Here is a 27,488-nt window from a genome sequence, read left to right as displayed (position 1 = left end):
ATAAATTACTAGAATTTAAAATAATCAAACTAAAAGTTTAATGCCTGTGACAGACAACTGCCTTAATTTTAACCTTTTATTTTGGTGTGTGGAAACTTTAACAGTTTCCAACTTAAAAATAAGAAAAAACTAAACCCATGGTAAGAGCAAAACTCCGAAGACTGTTTTGTTTGCACAGCTTCCATGTAGACCGGAATCTGATAGAGCACTGACTAAATTAGAAAATCTTTTAATGTTTTCAAGGCAATCTGACCAGGTTGCTTTAACAGAGACCTCTGAAAGAGTGCCAATAGCTTGTGTTTCCGAGCACACGATGTCACTAGCGCATGATGCTGGCGGGTACTCGATGTTTGGGCGCTGATCCACCCCAAGCTCACTCCCATTGAGCACACGCCAGCCCTTGGCGCACCCGCTGGTGGTCGGCCTCCACCCGCTCCATGCCGGCAGGGTCACCGGGCCGGGGGGGGGGGGGGGGGGGGGGGGGGGAGAACTACAACTCCCGGCATGCTGCGCGCGGCGCGCAGGCGCGGGGCGGGGCGGCTGGGAGCGGCTGGGAGCGGCGGTGGCGCAGGGAGCTGGGGCGCTGCCGCCCGGCCGGTGAGTGCGGGGCGCCGCGGCGGGACCCGGCTGGGGCCGCTCCGGGGGCGCGGGGCGGGAGGGGGAGGAAGCGGCTGCGCGGCGGGGAGTCCGGCGGCAGCCCCGCTGCCCAGGGAGGGAGGCAGGGAGGCGGCGGGGCCGGGCGGGTGCCCCCGGCCCCGAGCGCCGCGCACCCGGCGCCGCCCGCGGCCCTCCCCGGCGGCGTTGCGAAGCCCCCAGCCTGGGGGCTCGGGACTGGGGGGCGGAGGCGAGGGGCCGCGGCTGGAAGACGTCGCCCCGACGGCCTCGCCCGTAGGCGCGGGGAGCGCCCTTCCGCCGGCTCGCCTCGCGCTCCCCGGGGGGCACGGAGCGCGCTGGGGGCTCTGGGTGGCGGCAGGAAGGTGCTGCGGACTGCCCGGGGGCGCGCCCGGCTCGGCGGGGCCCTGCGAGCCCCCGCCTCCCCTCCTCCTCCGCGACCCGCGGGCGGTGGGTGCGGGCTGCGGGCAGCCAGCGGCCTGAGGGACGGCACGCGGTGCTCCGAGAGCAACTGCTGTGCCAGAGGGGTGAGCGGGTGCCCCAAACGTGCCCTGACACGCGGAATATGTCCTCCAGATCAGTGTTGTGCCACCGTGCAAGGCAGACAGAGCTCGCAGGCAGCTGTGGTGCAGCAGAGGACCTGCAGCTGGCAGGTACCCGAAGTTGCCCACTTCTCTGTGCCTCTCGGTGTTACATGCGATAAACCCATGCGGAAACCAGACCTCAGGTATTCTAGATGAAAGGCAACAAACAAGCAACGTAACCTGAATCAAGTGAATTTCTGTTTCTGTTGGGTTCTAGGCTTGTAAGTTTTGTGACCTTTTTGTAGCAAATACAAATACCTGAGTGTTTATCGAAGTGTTTAGACAGCTTGTATATCCGATGGTTCTTTTTCACTGAAGGGTCTGTGGGCAGTTTGTCTGGGAGTGGGTACCGTGTGCCAGTGCCTGTGGGCAGTCCCCTCTAGTGAACAAAACCCGGTGCTGCCTGAAAAACCCACCTCAAAGCATCCCGTGCCCTGGCTGCTCTGTGCCTGCTGCCGCGGTGGTGCTGCCCTGTGGGCTGTGAGTGTGGCCTGCAAAGGGCAGCTGGTCACTGCGGTAACTGGGAGCTTCGGCTGGTGCGGGGCGAACGTAACGAGTCCCTCTGAAGTTTTTCCAAGGCATTTATCCTTCCGTTCTCTTGTCCCTGTCTCCTGTTTGGTTCTGGTCGCAAGGTCTGCCCTGCAGCCAGCTCAGTGAGCACGTCTGGGAGTGCTGGGTCACCTGCCAGGCACCCTGCCAGGCTGAGCTTGGGACCCTCTCCTCCCTCACCGCCAGGCTGCGGGTGGCTGGCCATCCCGGCAGGCGTGTGGGCTGGGCTGCCTTGGGCAGGCCCCCTGTTAGCCAGGTCGCTGGGCCCGAATTCTGTGCCACTGTGTATGTGAAGTACAGACCACGAGACAGGTGCTGTCGGGGTGCCGGGTGCCCTCCGATGTAGAGCAGGGCCCGGCAGGAACTGGGGGTGTGGGTTTTCCATTTCCTTTGCCATGGAAGTATCCTTGTATCGTGCTTTCAGTTACTCTGCACTGCTCCTGGTGTTGCTGTGCTGACAAGGGTGAAGGCAGGAGAGCTCAGTTTGCCCCACACAAAGCTGGGTGAGTCGTTCCTGTGAGCAGAATGAAGCTCCAGGCTTGTTTATTTAGGAAAGTAGCCCAAAATAGCTATTCCTCGCTTCCTGGAAAACACAGCTTGCCTTGACCAGAAGTGTAGGCAAAGGAGAGATGCCACCTGCTGGCTCGGCGACACCAGGACCAGGGGATGTCATCTGGGGCAGCAGGTTCCAGGGCCCTGCGTCAGGCCGGGGGTGTGGAGGGCTCAGGTACACCTGAGAGCCTTCTGGTGCTGTGCTGCTCAGATGAGGTGTCCTCGGGTGTTACGGACAACCTGAAGGAACGTGCCAGAGTTACGGCAGTACTTACTTTGTCATTTTTCTTCTAGGTTTGGTAAATAAAGATAGCTCTTTAGAGTGCTACACATTCTTCATGAGCAGCTCTATTGTTTTGCACGCTGGAAGTTCGAGCCATTGCCATCGTGGAAGCTCCCTGGGGAAGCCTCAGCTTTGCTTTGGAGCCTCTGGGCAGCGGGAGCTGGTTTGGGGCCCTGGCTGCTGACAGCGGCCGCCCGTGGAGTCCTGCTCCGGCCGGGCGCGTGGGGAGGAGGCTGCGAGGGAACGGGTGGGCTTAAAGTGAGCTCTCTGAACGTGCTGGCCAAAACTGGCTCACTTTGTTTTTCCTGAAGTCGTTTCTATTTTAAAATCGAAGTTTCGGAAACCATTTACAGGGGACTTCAGCAAGACCCATTTCCTGTGGGAGAGATATTTCTAAGGGGTTATTCCTATTAGGGTCCCAAGAAATTGTGTCCTTAAATTTAACAGAAAATTGCAAAGAAAATTGGGAACTGGCTATTCTTAGACTCATAGTGTTTAATGTACCTTTTAGGTAGGAGAGAAAAAAAATATTTTAATTGTAGATAGGTGTATGACAGTTGCTCGACAGTGATTCAACGGATCAGTCAGGTAATTATAAAACGGCCTAAAATAAAGTTATTACTCAATTCTAATTTTCTTAGTTCTTGGATTTCTCAGGTGAAAGAATAATGGCAAAATTTTTTACTTCGGTGTCTGTCACAATATCCTCACTTCTAATTTTCTGACTCCTGCTTCATAGCCTTTTCTAACTTCTGCTTAATAGCCAGAGATTTGAAATTTGATTCATTGGAAGTGATGGCATTGTCTTCATTATGTCAAATGTTTCTTATGCGTCTATCAAGCTGCTAGAATAAAGTTCTTGCTTTATGTTATAGTTATATATTTGATAAAAAGATCGGCCCTGTTGGCATTTAATGTATAAAATATTTTTACGGTCAAGTTAAGAAGGATACTTAGAAGAAAACCAGCTCTGCTCATCAAAAAGTGCCAAGTATTTGCAAAGCCAAAATGACTGGTTACTGTTTTGCCTATGATTTTGCAGTAAGATGTACCACAAATATTCACAGTCTAAATAACTGCCCCTTCTATAAATTGTAATTTGTTATTCATGTCTTTTTCTACACTGCACTGTTAAAATGAGTGACAGAAGGCAAAAGCAAATGTGTTTAATGGGAGGCTGAGAGATTGTTTGATCAGGTTGTGGCTTCAGCTGGCCTTTCTCCCCTGTCTAAACAATGAGAGTTCCTGACACCATGCTTTAAAACCTGATTTTTAGCTCATTATATATGTGTCATATATGCCATGGTTTCTTTTGTAGAGAGTGTTTGTGAAAGTTGTTACAAACCCTGTGTAACGCAGACATGCTCATCAGTGTTACCATTAAAACTTTTTAAAGGTGCCTCAAGTAAAGTATTCTTTAATATTCTTATAAATAAATTGATAGGTATTAGAAAGGGTGTCCAAAACACTTTAAATTAAATTTGCTAGGTAACATGTGAGTCCCTTCTTGCTAAAGAGAACACTCTGTTACAAAATTAATGTGTTTTATGCTACACTGCTTTCCTCCCACCCTTCTTTTTTGTGTGATGGCTCCAGTTCAGGATGTGAAGTGGAAACTTTGATCATAGTGTAAAGACAAGTGAGACCAAGGGCTATGACCAGAGCATTAATGTGTTATAAAGGATAGGTAGTTTTCCAATATAAAAGATGTAAATGCAGTAAATAAAAGGTAATTAATTCAGGGTGACAGCATTTTACAGCTATTCATAAAGACAAAATAAAGCTTACCTGGATGTAATGCATGGTTGTGCAGTGCTACTGTTGGTCAGAGGAAGGGGAGCATTGTTCTGCCCATGCTAACAACTGCTCCTTTTAATTACTGGTTAAAATTACACCTCTTAATATGTGGATGCAAATGGCCATGCAGAAGTGTGGTGAATGGCAGCGTGTTGATGTAGGGTTCAGACTGTGCAGCCTGGTCACGAACAATGCTGTGTAACTGGCTGCAGGAAATGCTTTTCTTTGATGATAGTGTAATGGCTTAAACTGTGAAGAAGAGGAAAACGTTAAGGCTCTGGGAGTCACGAGTTTGCATGCAGATCGTGTGGCATCTGCTGCAGAGTTACCTAATTGTTCCTCAGCTGTTCTGCACCTACCTTGAGAAACGAGCACTGCACGGCTGTGAAAGCTGCAGCAGGTGGCACGGGGCTGCAGAGACACCCCTTTGGTTACTGCTGGAGCATGGCTTTGAGAAGCATAGGTGCATTGCTCTGTGCTTCTGCAGCTGTTCATTTCTGTTCCTGATGTTTTCGTCTCTGTGGCCTCTTTAGGAAGGTGTGAACAATTGGTTTTAGTTCAGGGGAAGCGAGACACCATGCTCTTGATGTAACTTAACGTGACATTGAGAATTCCTCCTGCTTGTTGTTGTTTTCAGGAGACCTGACCCTCAGCTTTGGAGATGTGTCCTGTCAATGTCAAGCGTGGCCTACAAGCATGTTCTAGTGTGTACATCCGCAGTAGTTTTCAAAGCAGATATCCTGAAAATAGCTGTGAATGTATTCATTGTTGGGTTGCAGATGTTGGTAGGAACTGGAAATTTACCTGTGAAGTAAACCTGGTTTTAACAGTTGCCTCCACAGGGCTGGTAAACTTGACTGAATGGCATGGGTGAACCTTGACAGGCTTGTGCATGTTGAGTGTCTCCGAATCAAAGTATCACAGCGTGCGAGCGTGACAGGCAGTATGCAAAGGGAGGCCTTTCTGGACGTAAACAATAGAGGTGAAGGAATCCTGTAAGCTGGATCCCATGTGTGTCTATATGTTCCTGCTCTTCCTTTTACTTACGAGGCAATAACTTTAGGTTCTTCTGCTTTCGAAGTAGAGGCTAAGTCTGGATTTGAAGTAACCTGGTGTATGTGGTGTGAGTGTCTGAACGGGAACTTGGGCTCGACAGAGCAAGCAGCGTTTGCTGAATGCCTGGTTTCTGTGCCGAGTAGTTCTGCAGAGCTGAGAAAGGAGTTAAAGATGCTGATGAGCTTACATGTGTCGATCTACCTTTTCCTCCCCAAATGCGTTGTGGACATTCTTGGTCAGGTACAGGGAGCCATTCAGGTCACCCTTTTGTGCATGTGTGCGCACATTCAGACTGAAGCAAGAATTTGGCTGAGCAAAAGGTGAATCCCAGAATTTCTTAGAGAAGAAAGAGGAGGAATTAACTACTCTGCTTAAACAGCATTGTGACTGTGTGTTTTCCAAGTCAAATGCTCAAACGCTTTGACTGTTAGAACAAAGGTTACCTCTGCTGTCTTTGTATGTAAAAGGTACTATAGAAGGATGTACTTTTGAAGGACCCAGATTTCTTCCAAGTGCCATAGTTAGTGGGCAGTTATAGTCTGTTACATATTTTTTGGTAGTAGGATCGAATGGACTGCTTTTACTTAGGTATTACGTTCCTTAAGCCTTTCATCGAGGTACTTTAATTTTCATCTGACAGAACAGAATGTTATTTCAATTGCAGTGATGTAATAAACAAACATCCTTTGCTTCCTCTGTGGATAATAGGCAAGGATATGAGTCAGTAATAATCAAATAGCTTTTTTTATAGTGAAGCCCTCCTTACTGGCCTTGAACAGCAGCAGTAACAATAAGTATAAAGCATCATGGCTATTGTTTTGACTGAATATCTGTAGAAACAATAGCATTAAGATGGGTTTATAGTTACCAGGTATAACTGGCATCTCATCCCCATCCCACAGCCTGCCCTGCTCTGTGGAAATTACACCTTAGATCTTAAAATATATACGTAGCTTTTTTATTATTATTATTATAGTTATTGATGGGAGAGGGCATGGCAGAATGGGATTCTGGTCAGTGAGGAAGCAAGGCTTCCAATCACTCTGTATCTGTCGTAGAACAACAGATTGACGTGAATACTGGATGACAAACTTTCCTTTTAGAAATGCATTGAGAAGTTGAAGATGCTTTTTAATTGGGACATTTACCTGAACTGTGGCTTTCTTCTATTTTTTTTTCTTTTTATAGATCTGGTTGAGAATAAGACTCAGATTCTGAAGTGTTTGAGGAACTTGCTACTGCCCAAGTCATGACACTCCCATTTCGAAAGGACTTGGACAAATACAAAGATCTTGATGAGGATGAAATTCTTGGCAAACTGTCAGAAGAAGAACTGAAACAACTGGAAACAGTTTTGGATGATCTTGACCCAGAGGTAGGTAATAACCGAGAGAAGTTATTTTTTTAAAGTTTTTCAGAAACTAGTCTGCAGTAATTTAAGACTTTTTTTTTTGTCTAAAACTCCGCTTGTAGTCAGTATACTCTTAGACAGAGTTTTTTTCCCGGATTGCTAACAGTCTTATTTATGGATACACGTGTGTATATAACGTCTCAACGGGTTGTTTCCTGTTTGCATTGTGAATGCAGCCACAGCAGAGGAAAATGGAAGAAGGGATTGTCGGGAGAGGCTTCCTCCTGATATATTTGTAAATGAAAAATTGTTCTTAGTGATGTTATTTAAAAGAAAGTTTATTTAGAAAGGTCTGTTGATTTTTCCTGTTTCCATTGTTGTGTGGTAAACAGTCCTTTTGCATCCATTTCTATTTCGTTACTTCTACTGTTGGACGGGAGAGGGAGGGTACTAAATTCTTCTAAAGATTCCTCAACCTGTATCTAATAGCCTTTACAAAGGCTACTACACTTTTCAAAAAGGAGGCAAATAATTTCTCTACACCTGGATGATTGTCAACATGGAGTATTAAATTAGGAATGTTTCAGCTTTCTCTTAATAAAGAACTGAGTTATGACCTATATAGATCCTGCAGCTAAAGTCTGAGTCGAAAACTAGTGTATTTGTCTCCTGATTCTCTCTGTTCTTACTTTTATTAAGACAGGGATTAAATTTAAAGTTGATATTCAGGGATCACATAAGAATTTTATGATCACCTATTTTTTGCACAGCAAGATATTCTAATTGGCTTTGGTTTACAGATACTTTAACAGAGGTGAACTGGCAAAAGTGATTGGTTGCCTTTTTGAGTCTGAATTTCTATATATTCATTTCTTTCAATTTCCATGTTCTCCTCTTTTCTGTTTTTTCTTTAGCTGTGCAAAAAAACAACTCGAGGCAGGTCAAAAGTAGAAATACTTTGACGAAATAGTATAGGCATTTGTTTTAAACACATGGATATTCGTGGTGGAGGAAGCTGTCTTCTTACTGTGTGTCTAAATTGTAATTAGCAAATTTGCATTTACTTTTCATTTAAACAGAGTTCATTCTAGAAAAGAAATGTAAAGTAACTAGCAAGTCTAGTGCTATTGTACCTAAAGAATTGTTTCAGTCCCATTCAGAGTGCAGTATGCACTATTTTTGTTTGTATTCTTGGTACCCAAAATGTAGAGTACTACCTCCCATCCCACCCAGAGGGGAGAAAAAAGGAAGTTGCTAAGGGATACAGAATTGCATAGAAAGGGCTGCTGTGTTGGGTTTGAACCTCAGGGATAGGGAAGGGGGGAAATGAATCTGAACAGGTGTTCACTCAGGCTTTTTAAGCTGTATTTACTCTGTTTTGTTTTGCAGAATGCACTTCTGCCCGCGGGCTTCCGACAGAAAGACCAGACTGCTAAAAAGGCTTCAGGTCCTTTCGACAGAGAACGACTCCTTGCCTATTTGGAGAAGCAGGCTCTTGAGCACAAAGACAGGGAAGACTACGTCCCTTTTACAAAAGAAAAGAAAGGTAATGAGACCCTTGCCTGTGGAGGTGGTTATGAAATTTCATAAAGTGTACTAGCCAGAGTTACTCTGAGCCAAAGCTTAGTGACGTAGTAGCAGCTGTACTCCTTTTTATCTCACAGCATTTCCTAATGAGTGCTTCTGTGCAGAGGCAGGATGCTTCCTGTTTGAGCCTTGCGTGCACTGGGGCTGGTGTGCTATTTGCATGAGGCACAGGAAGGAAATAAGATTTCCTCAAAGGTTGCCGCGTTCTGACAGGGGTGGCATCTTCAAAGGAAGAGCTACCCCCAGGTTTGTGTCAATAATTAGAAGTGCTGATGTGCCTGTGGTATATGCCCTGTGGTGCTGTGTACGGACAGTAACATTTGTAATACTAGGTTTAAAATTTAAAATACAGCAGCAGAATGATGTATCGTGGTAGATACCCAGTAATGATCAAAGATGCTGTAGGCTGATAAGGCCAAGCAAGTGGTCTACATAGTCATGTTGTCTTTCTAGTCTCCTTCATGAAAGGTTTTAATAAGATTGCGTAGTTGTTATTAGTTATTTACATAGTTAACATTGCAGAAAGCTTTGAAATCTGGCAGTGACTTGTAGTCTAAAAGCCATGGAAACCATGACCCAACAAAGTGGACATATTAAAGCCTGGCATCTTAAATCTTTCTTTGGATTCTAGTCGTCTCACTGACTTGACAGAAATTACTTTCAGTTTCAGGAGAGCAGGGAAAAAAAAGAATGCACATCTTAGATGTTGTAAGCATAGATTATTTGTTTGTTTACTTCCACAAATGAGTTCTCAAACATACCAGTGGTGCTTAATAAAGCAAGGTAGGGGTAGGAACTCCCAGTCCTGTGCTGGACAGAGCACAGGCAGAGGCTCTGCACTGGCAGAGGCTTTAGCTGTTGCCACAGTGTTTGTGTGCTGCTTGTGAATCCTAGCTTGTCTGAACCATCCCCAGCACCATGTCAGATCTGCTGCAGTAAGACTTGAGAAAATTGCTTTATAAGCTGTATTCCAGTTGCCTATATTCCAGTTGCCCAAGATGAATAGGCTCCTCTTAGGAATTGTCCCTCTCTTAAGGGTTTGCTGCCAAACCCTTTAATTCTATTGAAATGTCTGTTGTGAATCATTGCTTATTTGAAACCTGAGTCTTCAGTCTTCTACTGAATTTGTATACATGATTGTGCAGTGTATTCAGTGAATTTTTTGTGTGGATATTTACATTTTCTCTGCCTATACGGATAACTATCGCTTGACATGCATTGCTTTTTCCTGAAGAAAATACAGATTGTCACTTCATAGCATGTGCTATATGCTCTGTCCTACTTCCTTAATACACTCTGTTTTGCCTTAATTATGTAGTTTAACGCTGCTTTTGTTGAGAGACAACTGTGGCACTTGGTTGCTGACAGGGGAGCAGTCATTTCCCGACTTCGTATGAGTAACAGCGTGAAGGATGATGCTGGGTATTGCTGAGTGCCAAGGGTGGAGGGAGGCACCTACACAGCAGCATTTTGGTCCTCCCTCCCTTGCTGCCTCTGCAGGCAAGTACCCGTGTTCCTGCGCACGCTTCTGCCCTTCCTCTCTGGCCTGATCCTTGCCTGGCAGATCTGCTGGTGTGTTGGAGATGGCCAAATGGTCTAATGTGTGAGTCCAAGTGTCCCTGTGGCATTGTGTCTTGTGTTGGGCAATCCCTTTCAGCCCCTTCAGGACTGAGGTTGGCTGAGGAGGATTTCCTCTAATTAGCACTTCATCGTTTTGCCCAAACAAAAAGAAAAAGCCAGCTTTAAAGCCATCTTATGTATGCATGCACACAGCAGAACTATTTGTTCCGGTTGACAAAATCTGTGAGAATCACGTAGAAAAGTAGAAGGGTCCAGCTGTAATACAGATCTTGGTTAAGAAAGATCAAATGTCATTTCCTTTATGTAATGAAGTATTACTAAATAGCAGGCTGGATGTTGCAATATGTCATGCAAGCTTAGTTAGTAAAAATCCATGTATTGTTTAAAGAGGATTTATTTATAGAGTAACTTCTACTATTTTTTAGTACCATAAAGAGAGAAAATTACATGGAAAATGAGCTTACTTTCACCAAAACTAAAAATGTGGAAACAAATGTTCAGTGTGGAAATTCGTGCCTCTGTTAAATGGGGGGAAGAGACAAGATGACTAACTGCCTTGCAGAGTAGGCGGAGGATAACCTATTCTTTTCCCCTCTTGAAAACTCTGTAGTTCAGCTTTGACCTGCTGCTGCGTTCGTGTCCATTTTGTGCAAAAACAGCAAGTCTATGTAACTTCGGTTAAATCAAGAAATCATGATCTTTCATCTAGATGTGAAACTTGGAGAGGGAATGGAGTAAAACTTCCTTCTTGATGAGGATAAGAGCTCTCTATGGATAAAAAATGTCCTTATGTGCTTTCATTTAATGTTAAAATGAAAAAAAAAAAAAAAAGCTGGCTTACAACTCTTTTGTTTGGCTAGGTAAATGCAGCATGGAGAAAATCTAGCAAGTTGTGGAATGGGGGTAGGTGGGGAGCTCTGGTTATCCTGCTGATTCAGAAGAAGAAAACTGACAATCCTAATCTTCAGATGTAAAGGTTTTGAGGGAGAGCTGGGCTGGATTTGCAGCCACCTTCTTGGTTCCATTTTTGTGGGTCAGGTTTTGCTGACATGTTTCCGTATACCTAGCTGGTCTCACTGTTCTAATTTGGTCTGATTATTCCTTTCTTGGAGTAAGAAGGGGTGAAACCCTTCCTACTTTCTCCTTTTCGTGTTTCAGTAGGCCTGGTGTCAGCATGGTGGCTGCGGGTTCATCGAAGGAGCTTACCCTGGGTTAGCTTTGAACATCGTGGCTTGCTGCCAACCCTGGTGACCTTGTTTCCTTACTACAGCATAAATCAAAATCCTCTCTTCCAGTGGGCCTAAGTCATTTTGGGTTAAGATGTGTTAGTAAAACAGTATTGCATCCCCTTCTCTGGTAGGTGCCCTGACTTCTCCAGCGCTTTGGAACTTTTTTTTGCTGGGCCGTGAGACATGGAAGGTGCGAAATCCCATCAAGTGTCCTGATGTAGTGAGATGAGCAGCGCTAAAGAAATGCGAAGCCTCACAATCCCTGAATTGTTATATTGTGTTTTTCTGGCTTGGTTTCTAGAAGCATCCTTCAAAACATACTTTTTTTTTTAAACAGGATTTAATGACTTCAGTCACATTCTGTTCCAATTAAGTGTTGAACCATACAGTAAACCATTGTTGCCTGAAAAATAATTCAAGCTAGAGATTTGTGAAACCGATGTGGTAATAATTTCAACAGCACTGGCGTTGTCTCAGTCTGTGTCCGCGAGCACAGCGCAAAGACATGAGCGGACGAAGCGCAGCCAACCATCCTGTCCCGCTGCCACGCTGCCCCTGCTGTGTGTGCCCCGAGCGCGGGGATCACTGCAGCTGATATGGGGCAGAAACGTGTCTGGTGTTTGTGGCGTGCTTTCTGCTGCGTAGGCTTTAGTGAAATACTAGATGAACTAGGCTCTGTGTTTCTGGGCTCTGTGCTCCTCTCGTTGTAACTTTCTCTTCCAATTTTCCCTCAGCGTTTCTGCCAGGCTGTGTTCTGTGTGGGTTTGCTTTTATAAAGCTTTAACTTTTTCTGCTCTATCACACAGAGAATATTTAGGCTGATACCACATGGCTAGAGCTTTCTTGTGCAGACCTGCTCAGTCAGCTTGTGTTGCTCTCGGCTACCATTTTTGTTTGCAGCAGCAAGACTTGGGGTGCTGTATTCTCCTATTGCCCTTCAGTCAGTAATCTTTAAAGGAAATATCCTGCATGTTGTGAAATGAAGTTAATGTCCTGTAGGAGCGTTGAAGAAACAACTTGTCAAATTGATGCTCTCCATACAAGAGCACTGGAACAAAATAACATGTGATACACCAGCCTTAATGTAAAACAGTTTTCTAACTCAGAGCTACGTGTTCTGTAACCAGATAGGTAACAGTACTGTTTCCTCAGTAAGACACTAAGGACATTGCTCGTAAGTTGAATTACAAAAAATTGGTATTAACTTGTACCCAAAAGCAAGTCAACGAACATAAGCCTGTCTTATGGTAAGAACTGGTGATTGATGAGGTGTGGATTAACGGTTTCTGGACTGATGAATTTTTGGTGCACGCAAGATATGTAGGATGTCAGCTGTTGCTTGCTCTTCTTCATGAAGTCACTGATGAGAAGAGGTGGTCCTCAGGTGACACGTGATTCCTTTTCCACATCAGAGTACTGCCGCACTGATGTTGGAATTTGTTCTGGCCTGCTGCTCATGGTCGCTTGCTGCCTCCTGGACTGTGAGGTTTGGGAGAACAGTGCCAGCCATAAGAAGTGCGTGGTCATGCTGAGCGCACCTGCCTTTTGCAAGGCCTTTGGTCCCATCTTAGGTTGTGTGTGTGTGTGTCTAGTACACTTAGGAGACATCATCTGTCTTTAGAGGAGTACAGTAGTGTGTAACTTGAAACTGAAAGTTCATTCTGTTGCAAAGGAAGCCTGTGAATTAATCCCAAGATGTGTATCATTTAAAGTGTTAGCTAAAGCTATAAAGAACTTGAATATGTAATTATTACAGAAATGATGTGAACATCTCTGAAATTTGCCATTTTATGTTGTATTGCTTAATCTTTGCGGTATCCTTGTCGGCTGAAGAGCAAGGAGGATGTCATGTTTCTTCATGTGATCAAATCCCTGCTGTTTGGAAGAGTTCCACTTCAGAGGCAAGAAAGCTATTCATTGTATGGGCTGTGCAGATGTGTATTTAAAAAAAAAAAAGCTTACAGTAAGGGGAGGGAGGAAATCTCCAAACTGCCTTGGCAGCAGACCTTGAGTTAGATCATTGTCCCTGGAGACACAGGGGTCTTCTTTTTTGAAGTGTTTGTCTTTTACTAGAAGCAGGGAAGGACCTGCTCCCTGCTCTCATGTACGTGCTGTGAATCTCTGAACTCTGGGCTAGGACAAGATGAAGCCAGTGAATGAGAGATTATATATACAAGGGTGTGACCTGTTTTATAACAAAAACTGCTCCTGACCCACTTCATGTGCCTGGAGTTGCTGTAATTAGTTCTTTTGGCAGGGAGCGGCTTTTAACATTTTTTGCTTTTTTTTTAAAAAAAAAAATATATGCTACCTTTTCTTTTTTTTAAGATTATCTTAAGAGTCAGTCTCATATGGATAAAGTTAGTCTTTTAGGAAGCAAACGTTTAGAACCAGAAGTTTCTAACCTATGAATTTAAGAATTACTTAACATCAGAAAAAGTAGCAGTTTTTGTGGGTGGGTGCTGTGTGATAGGGTGTAGGTAGGGAATAGGAGTCGTAAATGAATGGATTTGAAAAGATGAAAAGGATTGTAAAATTTTTTGGTTTTATTTTTTGGATTGTTCAGCAATAGGGCTGAAGTGTCAGTGGAGCTAAAGCATTAGCGCAGATTTGCAGACGGATAACTGGATTCCTTCCTGGACTTCTTTCCAAAAGAAACAGAACAGATGTCTTAGTCAAGAACCGGTGTGAAGACTGGGGAGAGATCCCACAATACTGCTAAAGCAGATTCCTGTTCTTCAGATGCTTACACTGCACTGTAAGATGCACGTTGAAAAACAGCTCTAAGCATGAACTCTAGAACTGTCCTGAAAGGAATTCTGAAAACTTAAGAATCCTTCATTTTAAGTTGCTCAAAGTAATCTCAAAAGGTCAGAAAACATCATTCAATGCTTTTTGTAAAATATTTTCTTAGACTGCTATACAGACACTTGTTGCCACAAATCTGTACCTGTTTGGGTTGTGTTTTTTTTGCTCACTTTCTTGCAAAGTGTAGTTCTTCTTTTCTCTTCGGAAAAGTGAATGAGAAACCTTAACAGCAAAGTTAATTGAATACTGTATGCATTGGTATCTCAGAATAAGTGATTTGATTTTAATTCTTGTAAGTTTTTTTTGCAAGTATAGGTGTTTATTTTTTGAAAAGACTGGTTATTAAATTGCATGACTGAGATGTCCAAGAATGTTTAAGATACCATGGTTTTTTTGTTTCTAGACAGAAGTCATGTAGTGCTCACAGAAGAAGCCAGCTTAATTTGGAAAAAAGAGCAAGAAGGGTTCTGATGCTGTAAATCAGGTGTCATGAATGAAGGCTCCGGCATTCAGTCTCCCTGTTTCCGTCTCTTCCTTCTTGTACTCCAAAAGCCTCACCTTTTTCACTAATCTGAATTACTGAGGGAAAACACCACAAATGTAGATGACAAAAGGCTTTAGGTCATGTCTGTGCTGTGCTTCAGAGGCTGATGGAAACCTTGCTGAATGTCCTCATACCTCTTTTGAATTCAGTTTAAGCTGAAAGTTATTCTTTCCCCAGTAGATGATGCTGGTAAATTAAAACGTGGATAGAAGATGTACTGTGTCAATTATATCAAAGTAATGTTACACATTTATCACCTAGGCCTTCAATTTATGAAGGTTTTATATTAATCCTGAATTACCACAAGCATTGTTTCTTTTAACTGGCCACCAGAACCAAGGAATCTGTGGCAATGCATGTCAGCTGCTTTCAGCTGCTGTTTGTAGTCAGTACAGTTACGTAAGGAGATCTACTTTCTGCTTCTAAATATGGATAATGACCATTTATACAACTTTCCAAAGTGATAGCAACTCGGGAACAAAAATACTGTGTTGCTAGCAACAAATCTTGGTCATCAGACTGTTGTTGTTGAAGAGAAGAAACTGATAGCTAGAGGTGATGCCTGACTTCCTTTAAAAAGTAAATTAACCACAAACTATTGTAATCAAGGGTGTGGATTTGGAGAGAGAGGAAAGGTGGATGGGTGGAGTTGTTTGATGTAGCACACGGAAGCTGTTGTCAGTTGGCTCCAGAAATGGTGAAACCAAACTCCAGGTTTGTCAGAATTTACCCAGAATTAAAACTGAAATATCCCTATAAAGCTTCTTGTCACTAGGAGGTATTTAAAAATACTAAATTTAGGCTTAGTCTAAACATGCCACAAGATACACTTGTGTGCAGTATGAGGAAAAAAATGCAAGGCTTCTGGCTCCTGCCCAAATGGTCTGGTTCTGGGGCAGGGCGGCTGCTGTTGCCCAACGGGGACGGGCTGGTGTGGCCCGTGGGAGCCTGTGGAAGTGCACTCTAGCTTTGCATACGGAAGAGGATGGGTTTCCGAATTAGTGCTTAGACTTCACAGGGAGGTTATTGATGTCACCTCCTACCCTGGGAAATAACTAAAGGCAGTGGGAAGCCAGGTCCTGCAGTTCTGGCTTCTGGTGGCTCAGGCAAGGAAGCTCAGTGCTAGTGCTGTGCATACGTCAGGTGCTGTACTGGGATTGCAGTGGCCGAGGTGCACCACACTTTGCTTTAATAAGATGCAGTGTGCTAGGCCAAAATGATCAGACCAGGGCCTATCTGATAAATGTGTTGTTTTCGTAGTGTTATCTCACTTTCAATCACTTCTTCTTTATGTGCAAAAACTTTGAATAACTAATAAGGTTAGATTCAAGTTTCCTAGCTGTGAATTACTTTTATCGAATGTATCAGTTTTGTTCAGTCATCCGGTACCAAAGCTTTTCCTTTCCGCGTTAATTTGTTCTTTCTTATGCAGCTGTAAACTTTTATGTTGTTCTGAAAGGCTAATTCTATAGCACTCAAATCTGAACTCTTTTTCAGAATAATTGTTAGAATAGTTTTCTTATATCATGGTTTCTTACCCTAACTTTTCAGCCAAAGACGCGCAGGAATTACACTGCGTACCTACACCTCTTTATAATGCATGTCCCCTAACATAAGTTTTCCCTTTACCTGTCTAATGACTAAGAAGTTGATGTGGAATATAGCATCACTACTGCTCCTTTTCCTCATTGAATTTTCTGTGACCTATCTTTTGTCTAATTATCATTTAGAAAGTAGTGTCTTTGGCAGTTTGCGTTAGAGATGACACAAATTACCGTCCTGTTTTCTGCTGTTCACAAATCCATGGTTTTCTTAAGCAACTCAGGCATCGCCTTTTTTTTAAACTTCAAATTTGAGCAAATATCTGAAATTGGAAATCTGGTATATGCTGCAAAACTGCAGTGAATGCTCAGGTCCATGATTTCAGGTGATTCTTTGATACCTTGTTTCTCTGACATTCTCAAGTTACAGCTCTGCCTGGGTCCCTTTTCCCCTCGATGTAGTTAAGTGTATCAGTCATTGTTTTCCAGCAATAGTAAACTTTCTTGGACAGCACTTTTTCATAGGCTGTTTAAAATGTATAATGTAGGCTTATATTTTACTTTCTAATACTTAGGAGAAACAAATAAGATTGGAGTCATGATACAGGCTACTAAAATTTGTGATCTTGATTAACATTATGTTCCTGTTTATGCTCTTTCCTCATCTCTGACTTTCAAGAGCAAACAGAAGAAACCTCATTCCTTTACGTTGCCCTTACTGTTCTTCTCAGGATTTTCTAAATGTTGTATGTACTCCTTATGTATAGAAAAGTTTAAAGATAGCTATATAATGAAAAGTAATATCAGACTTTTAATTTTCTTTACTTCAGGGAAAATATTTATCCCCAAGCAAAAGCCTGTACAGTCGTATACGGAAGAAAAAATTGCTCTTGATCCAGAACTGGAGGAAGCCTTGACTAGTGCCACAGACACAGAACTATGTGACCTTGCAGGTTAGTGGTCTGGAATTTTTTTAAATTTTCTTTTCCTTTTTTTTAAAGTGTGAATGGGCTGATGTGTTACAGCATATTTGTTATCTGAAATGTAACTATATGAAGTCACAGCTGTGGTAGAAACTAGATCATGGTATATACCAGTCTGCTTGCAGCATAACATCTTTATTGATTTGGGCTATTATACAGTCATAGAATGGTTTGGGTTGGAAGGGGACCTGAAAGAATATGTAAGAAAGTGGATTACTTTGGTTTAAGATGCCCTATTTTTACACTCAAAACCTTTCGGTTTATTCCTCAGACTGGCTGGTTTTTGTTACATGTACACTACTGCTTTTTCATACATGCATGTTGGTACACGCCTGTATTCCTAAAGCTTTGGTCAAGATTTTTTTGACTGAACTACAGTTTTAACTATGATGCCTGAACTTGGTGACGCTGAAGCTTTCCAAGATGTGAAATCTAACTAAAAAGACTGTAATTGATGAAAGTAGTTTTTCTACTTTTCTTAAAATTAAGAGATTCAATAGCATATTGTTCTTGCGATCTGGTGTTTTACAGACATTAGTTGTTGTTATTTAAAAGAACTGTTTTCCCTTTTACAGCTATACTGGGAATGTCCAACTTGATAACAAACAATCAGTTCTGTGATGTAGTAGGAAGCAGTAATGGGGTAGACAAAGACAGCTTCTCAAGTAAGTATTTACACAAGTGCTAAATAAATGAGTTCTTTGTACTGCACACAGTTACTATAGCATAACTATCTTCTGTTGCGCTAGCATTTTTGATGGAATATTCAGTTTTAAGTTGGAAACATGTTTATAACATTTCTAGTTGACTTCTGGCAAGACTGGAAATGTATCTATGCACACTAAAATCTATTCTGCAGTTAACTTCACTTTTTGGAGGGATAAACGTGGGCGCAAAGGTATGTCTGAGTGCCTTGGCTTTTAGATTTAATATGTATGTTTGTAATTAAATTCCCTTGTGCTTTCTGAAAAAAACTGGTGTGCAAGGAGAGCAGAAGGGCTGCGAGGACCATTGGAAGAGAATTGTACTTTATGAAAATATGGTCAGGAGTGGGTGGTATATTTCTTGGGGAGGGGGGAGAGAGGATGTAAAGACTGGTGATATAGTCTTTAAATACAGTAAGTATTTACTGTATGTATCACTTGTTCACAGTGAGCTGTTTGATTACAGTTGTTTCTCTTTTCAGATATAGTAAAAGGTGAAAAAATGTTACCTGTTTTTGATGAACCGCCAAATCCCACAAATGTAGAGGAGACTTTGCAAAGGATAAAAGATAATGATTCCCGTCTTGTTGAAGTTAATCTAAATAATATTAAGGTAATTGCCTGAAGTATGCAATATATATGTTGCCTTTTCTCTGTAGAAGACACTTGTAAAGTTGTAAAACTATAAGAGGGCATGGTGGATTTATTTTAAGTACAGCAGCCTTCTTGCTAAATGTTGCAGCGTATGTTATCTCAGACCAGAAACCTGCAGCTAAACTGATAAGCCATCCTGATATCTTTTGCCAAAAGCATACTTAAAGACATCAGATTTTCTTACTGCCAGCTCAGCTTTCTCTTGCTGCCAGGCTGGTGACATTTCCAGCAGCTCACCATCATGAAGTTAACTACTTCTTTGAATTCTTCGTGCTCTATGAAGCAATGTGCTCTCAGTTACTGCTATTGCAAACAAAGTGGTGTTTGTACTAACATCTTTCTGATTTTTGTACAAAAGAGCAGTCAGCAATTAGCAGCTCATAACAGTTGTGTTTTTAAACATGACTGAAATTCCTTGTATATTTGCATGAAAGAAAACAGAGCTATACCACTCCTGACTTGCTGCAGCTAGCAGCCTGTCACTGCTTTCTGCCCTGTCTCACTAGCAAGCTAGGCCAGTTGTTGCTCTTACTGAAGGAAGTAAACAAAATACATGGTTTAAGAACATTGCACCATAGAGAAGTACTAGCCAAAATAAGTGCCTAAAAAGGTAACAAAACAAAATTACTATTATAATAAACAGAGAAACTTGCTACCTTTGTTAATTATCCACAATTATTCCTTTTACAGTTTGTTGCTACTACACTGTAAAAATGATGAAACAGTAAATTAGCAAACTCTGGAGTTATTCTTAATAGAACACAGAATAGAATTCTATTGGTTTCACCAGTTTAAAGCTCTAAATGTGTTTGTGAGAGGTTAGCTTGATACTGACGGGAAGCAGAATGTTCAGTTCAAGTAAATGTCAGCTAAATATTTTTTTTAATTCTTCTATTGTGGCAATGGCACAGATGTAGTAAAGGTGATTTTGCTTTATAGAACTGGTGACTCTAACAGCCATTGCATCTTGTGTGTAGCTCTGCTATGTGTCTAAACCTGTACTGTGAGGCTGCAGGAGGCCAGTAGCTGTTATGGTAATAGTGCGTTGTGCTGTGAAGAGAATCAGGCACCAGAAGAAGTTGGGGGGTGGAGGGTTGGGGTTAAACTTATGTATCTCAAGAGACTGAAATGCTATTTTTAATTCAAGAACATACCAATTCCAACGCTGAAAGAATTTGCAAAAGCCCTAGAAACCAACACGCATGTGAAGAATTTTAGCCTTGCGGCCACCCGAAGCAATGATCCTGTTGCTGTTGTAAGTACTTTTGCAAACTTGCTTAAGTGGGGTGCAAGGGAAGCTAGGATTGGAAGATGACAGTAAGGGATTGGATTGAATCAAATCCTGTTTATATATAGGGATGAAAATGATTCAATTCTTTCACGCTGAATAGTATGTTTACTATAACAAACCTTTGCTGTGTCAAAGTTGGTAAACAATTACTTGCTGATGAATATGTAGCAATGCATTGGATGCATGAGATGAATGAGAACTTTTTTGCTAGATCTTCCCCCTATTTTTTAATTTTGATAACAACCTCCTTGTTTTTCTTTCTTTCATGATTGTATAGTTACTAGTTCATGGAATGAATAGTAATAGTATATTCAAAATTACCTTTAAAGGAAACACATTTGAGACTGAAAATGTTCATCAGTTTTTTCAACTAAGTAGAGTTTTGGTTGAAGAGAGTTATAAAATACCTATTTCCCTGATCTCCCTGGTACTAAAGTTTAGCTCAAAGCATTGGCACATAAAGGTATTTGACAAAATTGAAACTTAAGTATTTATTATCTGGCTCTGTTTTTCTATACTGAATCAAAAGCAGTTCCTTATTTATTTGAACATAAAGAGGTAAGAAAACAGCACTAGCTGTTTTTCTGGAACAATCCTTTGCATTTGTTTTAGCTTCATATCAGAAACAAAACTACTTCTAAAACATTCAGTTTAAATGAACAAATGAGCATTTGAAAACATTGTTTTGGGTCAATAAAAAAGTTCCTTTCAGTGGAACTGAAACATTTGTAATAAAAATGTAGAGGGTTGTTTTTGGGGTGTGGTGTTTTTTTTATTATTATTATTCTTGCATTGTGACTCAGTAAAAAAAAAAGTTATGATTTTTATGAGAGTAAGCCTCAGCAGCTACCTTTTATTTTTTATTTTATTTTCTCAAACAAGATCAGGTATATGCCATTTCCACAGAAGTGTCCTCTTAGCTACATACTAGTACTGTGTTTACTGCTTCCTACCAAATGTGTAGACACAAGCATTTTGAAAGTCAGATCTTCTGTTTACAAATTAACTGTATCTAATTCTCCTTTCAGTTGATTAACCCCCCTTTCTTTGGCCTTTACTTAGCAGTTCGTATTATTCGTTGTATGCTGTAAAGGCTTACAAAATGGAATTGGTTCAATATGCTAATTTCAGACAATTTACATTCCATGTAGCTTTTTAGTTTGTAGCAGGAGTAAGACAGGCCTTTTCTTGACTAAGAACTATTAAAAAAAAAAATAAAGGTGTTTAGATATGCCTGAAGATTCACTTCTCAAGTTGTCTCAAAAAGTGAATACTTGCAAAGTTACGCTATGTATCTGTGAACGTGTTGCTCCTATTGAATTAGTTGGTGGAAAATGTCATTGCAGTGTCCTATGATGTACTACTATAGGACAGTTAAAAAGTTTAATGATGCTTTCTTTCATTCAAAGGCTCTTGCAGATATGCTGAGAGTAAACACAAAATTAAAAAGTTTAAACATAGAATCGAACTTCATCACTGGAGTTGGAATTTTGGCACTGGTTGATGCACTGAAAGACAATGAAACATTGACAGAGATCAAAATTGATAATCAGGTGAGGTTATGGTAATATAATTACAATCAGTGCTCGTGCACTGTCTGTCCTATTTGAGTATTTTTAGAATGCATCTTGTGTAAACATTCCAAAATATTTTACTTTTAAATATGTTAACCCTGTGCATGTTGGTCTTTAAGATTCTCGTGGGCATCTAGTTGAAGGCAGTTCCTGGTCACTTCTGTGCTTCCATGTGCTTTAAAGTGCACAAACATGTTACGAGCTTATGCTTTCTAGATTAATGAAAAAAATATTTATTCACTAATATGATGAGAATATTGATTTCTTTTTCATGAGGAGTGAAAACACCTAAGCTCTACTATCTTTGTGTATCTTTTAATAGAGGCAGCAGTTGGGCACGCTTGCAGAAGTAGAAATTGCCAAAATGCTTGAAGAAAACACCAAGATCCTTAAATTTGGATACCATTTCACACAACAGGGACCTCGAGCCAGGGCAGCTGCAGCTATAACAAAAAATAATGATTTGGGTAAGACCTGTCAGTAGAAAGTAACTCAAATGACGTGTGTGGCACAGATTTTAAAGGTGTTTGGTTTTTTTCAGGTTTTCTGTTGATATAACCAGGATAGAAAAATACAAGTAAATAAGTTTCAGATTTCTCCTGTGCTTTACTCTTGCTCTTCTGTTGCTGCTGTGTTCTGTTTTTATGTTGTTTTGGGATGTCCATGTGTACGAGTTGAGGATTTTGTCATAGTCAAGAAACAATAAGACCATTCATATTCCAGATTAGTTGTGGCAAAGGGAGGAAAAATTATAGTTTTGATTAAAGAGACTAATCTTATCTGAATAAAGGCAGTACTTGAATTTATTAGTGTGAGATGCCCTCCTCCATGCCAGTACACCCAGTCTTATTTGGAAGGCTTGATCAGGGAGAGTGAATGTACTGTCCTGTGCAGAGGTTGGGATGGGGTTGTTTGTCTCTTCCTTTAGAGCTCTGTTAATGCACAGGTGCCTTCCTTGCCTGTCTTAGGGTAGATGGTAGCAGTGATACCTTTATTTGCTGCAGTCACTTCCGTTGGAGCTCATCTGTTAAAATCCTAACTAAATGGAACAGCAGAAAATTGGTTAATAGTATAGCATGTGAATGGAAAGCACTCGTATAATACTGTCAAATGCTTGACGCTTTCAACTATGACAAGATAATGTGGTCAATTTATTTAATAGAATTATGTTTTAAAACTCCATTTCATTAAACTTTGTCGCTTTAGATGCTTTGTGATGTGTTACAGATTACACATCTCTTTGGTGTGAAAATGGGCCAGGCAGTTCAACAGTTGAAGTAGCCAGCACAGGAAGAGCTCTAATTCCCTCTAATGGAGAATAGGAAGTTGGAATTCGGTTTGCAGATCTGCTTCCCCTTGTAGTAAAGTTTAAAGTGAAGGAGAATAGCACTGAAAGAGAGGAGTGTGACAGGTATAATAGAGCAGAGAGAGAAAATGAAGGTGCTTAGATATGCATAAATGTTTCTCAAAATGGATTTCAACCCAATTTTTTTTGTCATTGCACTCCAGATGTGTGTCTCCTTTGCGGTTTCTCTTTTGGCTAGTTCTCATTTTAGTGTTTGATAGAAATCTATGTTTCTATTGATATCTTGCCTTTTTTCCCTTGCTTTCTTAGTCTGGAGTATACGAGTAAAAGTTTCTGCAAATACCTTTTCGTCTCTCCAGCCCTGAAGCTACAGAGACACGTTACTCTGAGTACCCAGTTGGGTGTCAAGCACTGAAAACTGAGATGTTCAAAGCCTCTCATTTCTGTCTTTGTATGTTTCTTCTTTATATACCAAAAAAGTATTTCTCCCTTGTCTACACTGTGGTGTACTACTTCCCTTTTCTTGTTTGTCTGAAACTGTGTACATACTGCCTTTAACTGTATGACTGGAGAAGTTTAAGGTTGGAAAGTCTTCCGTCCATTCCTGAAATTTGATGAAAACAGGCATGCAGAATTTCTGTCACTGCTGAAAAATATGTGGATTGAAATTGAAATTAAAAAAAAAAACTGGGCTACTTTAAAAATAAGCAACATGTTGGCTTTATAGAGAGTCAAATTCTAACATGATTCTACTTTTTTTTTTTCTTTAGACCATATTTAAAGCATTTCTTGAGACAGGAGGTGGGAGGGGAAACAAAATAGCTTTCCTTCTGTTTGATCTGAAGTTAAGGAAGATCAACTCAAATCGCAAATGTTTGTAAGAGATAAAACTGCAAAACTCCAGTCATTCAGTGAATCTTACATATTCTTAAGTCTAAGCAGCATGTGAGCATCAGTGATTTTATTCATGGATTTTTGTTACCCTTGCACTTCTGACAATTGATTTTTTTTATGAATAAATTGAATGGTTTAGGCTATTAAACATAACATCTTAGCTGTTTTTTTTGCTATGTGTATAAATATTATCGGGTATAGTTTGAAAGTGTTGTATTGTTTCTTATGAAGCCATGTAAACTTAATCGTCCACCACTAGAAAATGGCAATATAAAAAAAAAAAGGAATAACTTGTTAACTCTGCTTACTAAATGTAAAATGATTAACGTTTCCTGTAAGACTCCTCACAAATATTTGAGTCTGTTTATGGGTAACATAACAAGCACTGCTAAAACATAAGCTTAAAATGGTGGATAATCCTAAATGTTAATTGCTTTCGGTTGTACTGCATGAGACCTTGCGCAGCAAGTTAAGGCAATGTTAGAAATATATAATGTAGCTACAATAATAACATTTTAAAATATTTGTGTTTGTTTTGTTACAGTTCGCAAGAGAAGGGTTGAAGGAGACAGCCAGTAGATCTTGTTGTTAAATTGTTAAAACTACATGGAGATTTCAAGGGTCTTCAAGGCGTGCTCCTCACTGTGGGCTTTGGCAATCTTGGACTACATTTACCTAGGTTAGAAGGGAAAAGACTGGAAACCCCATTCCTTTTAAAGCAAAGCTGTATTAAAAATCTGCTGGTATATACCACATTTTTCAGATTGACACATTGTAACTGCGCCAGTCTCTGTACCATAGTTTTTGGTTGTTTTTTTTAAAGATTTTTTTTTTGTATTTCAGGACCTTGGCTGTGCTTTCTTCTTAAAATGTAATCACGAATCAGTGGTATAATTGTCTGTAGCCAAAGAATGGGACATTCAAGATCATTGGGCAGATAATGACCCAATTGAAATGGTTGTCAGAAAATCTAGGGGTGCTCATTTACATGGAGGGGTGTGTATATTCTTGAGAACAATGCTTTAGTAGCGAGGGATTCATCACACAATAGTTGGACTCATTGTGTAGAGCTGTTCATCCTTGTTCATATGCACTGAAGAGAAATCTTTCACAACTTTTATTTGTGATTCTTTTTTATTTTTGGTTCGTTCTTGGTACTGTGATTAAGTGTAAACATCCCTTAAAAGCAAGCAAAAATAAATTGTCTAAAGACCTTTTTCCCAAGAGATTTGAGTGACCAATTTAAAAAAAAAAAATGGGAGCCTTGCAAAAAAAGTAGAAGCCTTGCAAAGTTGAGTTTTTTTTATTAGACATAAGTCCTAAAGATCTCTTTTAAAAAATGTCCCGTAACTGTATCTTGCTCTGTATCTAAACTGGATATGTTTTTAGACTGCTATCATGTGCTCATCAGCATTTAGTTTATATTCTTTGTTTAAAAATCCTTATCTACATGTGTAACTAGTATGAACTTCTCTAGAAGTAGTGGACGTGCATTTGTTAAATTCTGCATGATTTTGTATGGGGAAAAGCAACCTTACCAGTAAAATCAGTTGTAAGTTGCTGGCAAATGGAAAAATCCTTTTTTTAAGCTGCTGCATTAAAATGTTAGTGCTTCATAGAAATCTGTCATTTTTTATGAAACAATGAAGCAACAATTTCAAGAAAGGATCTTTCTATTCTACTTATGTCTTGATGTTGAAATGTGACATAAGACTTGCAGAAGTTAACCAATGTGCAGTGTCTTATTTGTATGTCATAGTACTTATTCAAGTATTTCAAGTTTTATATCTAAGCAAACTAATAAGGCCACAAGAATCGCTTCAATTTCTGTGCATAATCACAGTAGACTTCTTCAGATTTTTGTTATTTCAAAGACTTTTTGGTGTGGGTCTGTGTAGACTGTATTGTACTAGATTACTCAATGCTGTCATGAGATCATAAACTCACAACTAAAGGACTGCTCAGCTATATTTATAGCAACAGAGAATTCAACTGACAACTGTTTTTCATCAAAGGATCATAATACGGTGAGCATTTTATATATAGGAAATGTATAGGACTGAGATTTTTTGCATCGGATTATGTACTATAAAAATTCAACAGAGCAATCCTTTGAAGCTGTGCTCATGTTATAATTTGCTGCAAATCATATTTTGGATTTTAAAGACAGACTTTATTCTGGAGGTGACTTCCACTTGTATTGCAACTGTACAGAGAATTCTAAGCTACAGTGCCTTCAATGAATATGTATATAACTGGTTTATAATTATGGAATTACATTTTTCCCTGTTTCAAAATTGGCCTTTTATTGACTAATTACAAATAAATGTGTGCTCTGAAAAGCCATTTGGAATTAATTGTATTAGAACCAAAGAATTTACATTACTATAAGCTTGAAGCAACTAGAAATGATCTGACTAGTAACAATAAAAAGGGCTTCTTCTGGTTTGGGCTTTTATAAACTGTCAAGAACTTCTTAGATTTTTTGAAATTTAAGTACCTCTATAGTATGGATATATTTGCAAGCTAAGTGTCTTTTACAGATAGAGCTGTATAAACATGGCCAAAGCATGTCAAGTGCTGAGTTGCCTAAAGTCGTACTGTACTTTTTATTTGCTAGGCACCATAATCATTTTGTGTCAAAAACCAGACTGTAATGTTTTCCTTCATTTGTTGAAGGGTTACATGTTCATGAAATCTGTTCACTTGTGATTTTATGGAGACTTACTTTACTATTATCAAACAAAGTTATGCAATTATCTCCTGTTTGAAGATGAAGGAGAAAAATGAAAGGCTGGATTATGGAAATAATAGACAAAATCTCTTCCTTATTTCTTTATAGAATTAAATTTAGCTGCTTGATGGTTTATATTCCAGTCAAAGACAGGCTTTAAAGTTGCAAATCTCTGGTGCCCTGTCGCAGACAAAAGTAGAGCACCTCTCTTAATTGGTTTAGCTCTACAGACAGCAGCTGAGTATTCCACTGCTTGTCAGAGCTTTCAGGATAGACAGAATGGGCATAGATTCTTTTTTTCTCTTTAATCAGAAGAGTTTGGCCCTCCGAATTGTTGAAGGACGCTTGGCATGGTGCATGGAACAGTTACAAGTCACTTTTCTGCCTACAATGTATAACCTTTTTGGAATAAATGAAGGAATTCAGTCTGTAGCCAGGAATCATGAACAGTCTAAAGTTGAATTTTGTGATTTAATGGTTTCAGATGTAGTGGGATCTTATGCATGACTTTGTTTTGAAGTGTAGAAGTGGTATTACTCTGATAGCTAGTTACCGTTAACACAAAGTCTTTGTCCAAAAGAGGTGGTACTTTTTTCTTCTAGATTCTTTTCCAGGCTTAATGCAGAAGTCAAATGACCACATATTGTTGATTCTGTTGGCTCCAATCTAAGCACAGAAACATAGGCTATATTCTAAAAGTTATCTATTTACTGTTGTATTTTAAAGACGTACTATTATTCAAGCTGTAAAGAAAACTAGGCTGTTTGTAAGCTACAAACGAGCATGTGTTCAATTTAAATTTCCGTTGAGGAAATATGAATTGAGTGTTTTTAGCTTATCAGCACTATATGCTGTCAGACTGTAAAACAGTAAACTTGTTGAATGATTAAAGTACTGTCTGTTTTTTTTCCTTAAATAGTACACAATCCTACTACAGCAGTAAGCTGGCTGCAGTTGTCTGCCTGTGAGCTACAGGAGCTCAGCTATGTAGCTGGGCTTGCTGGGGAAGGGAAGAGCCTGGAGCAGCTGGGTATCTCCACAGCCCCTCTCTCCTTCCACCTCATGCTTTTCTACCTGATTTTGCTCTCTGCTGTGTTAAATGTTGCCTCCCACAGCTCCTAGCTCTTGCTGTGGCAGCAAGTGCAGTGCTGTTATACCGGTCCCCTTTACTCCAAAACAGCCCTGGCTCCTTGTGCATCCTCCTCGCGTGCTTTGAGCCCTGTGTTATCTCATCCAGGTCTGTCAGGGGGCAGGTGCAGAGGTAATGGAGACAA

The 27,488-nt window shown here is 40.6% G+C and overlaps 1 protein-coding gene across 5 annotated transcripts; it reads left to right on the top strand.

Moving 5' to 3' along the window:
• Nucleotides 1–477: 477 nt before the first annotated feature.
• On the top strand, nucleotides 478–27,105 carry LOC310904841 (tropomodulin-3). Of its 5 annotated transcripts, none has more exons than XR_014588616.1 (11): nucleotides 478–597; nucleotides 6,622–6,808; nucleotides 8,174–8,330; nucleotides 16,905–17,027; nucleotides 17,633–17,722; nucleotides 18,244–18,374; nucleotides 19,563–19,670; nucleotides 21,116–21,259; nucleotides 21,603–21,747; nucleotides 22,896–23,037; nucleotides 24,025–27,105. XR_014588616.1 is itself a non-coding variant. In XM_083850046.1 (10 exons), exons 2-10 carry the CDS (start codon nucleotides 6,683–6,685, stop codon nucleotides 24,057–24,059), a joined length of 1,059 nt encoding a protein of 352 aa, XP_083706172.1. In that variant the 5' UTR covers nucleotides 478–597; nucleotides 6,622–6,682; the 3' UTR covers nucleotides 24,060–27,105. The 5 variants fall into 5 exon arrangements, 2 of the variants coding, with proteins under 2 accessions (XP_083706172.1, XP_083706173.1); XR_014588617.1 differs by lacking the exon at nucleotides 478–597 and adding an exon at nucleotides 1,318–1,339; XR_014588618.1 differs by lacking the exon at nucleotides 478–597 and adding an exon at nucleotides 3,245–5,346.
• Nucleotides 27,106–27,488: the final 383 nt, after the last annotated feature.

The sequence above is a fragment of the Anser anser genome (genome assembly GCF_964211835.1).
Source record: "Anser anser genome assembly, chromosome: 10".
Lineage (NCBI taxonomy): Eukaryota > Metazoa > Chordata > Aves > Anseriformes > Anatidae > Anser > Anser anser.
The sequence above is the reverse complement of the archived record's forward strand: the minus strand, read 5'-3'. Positions and strand labels throughout refer to the sequence as shown.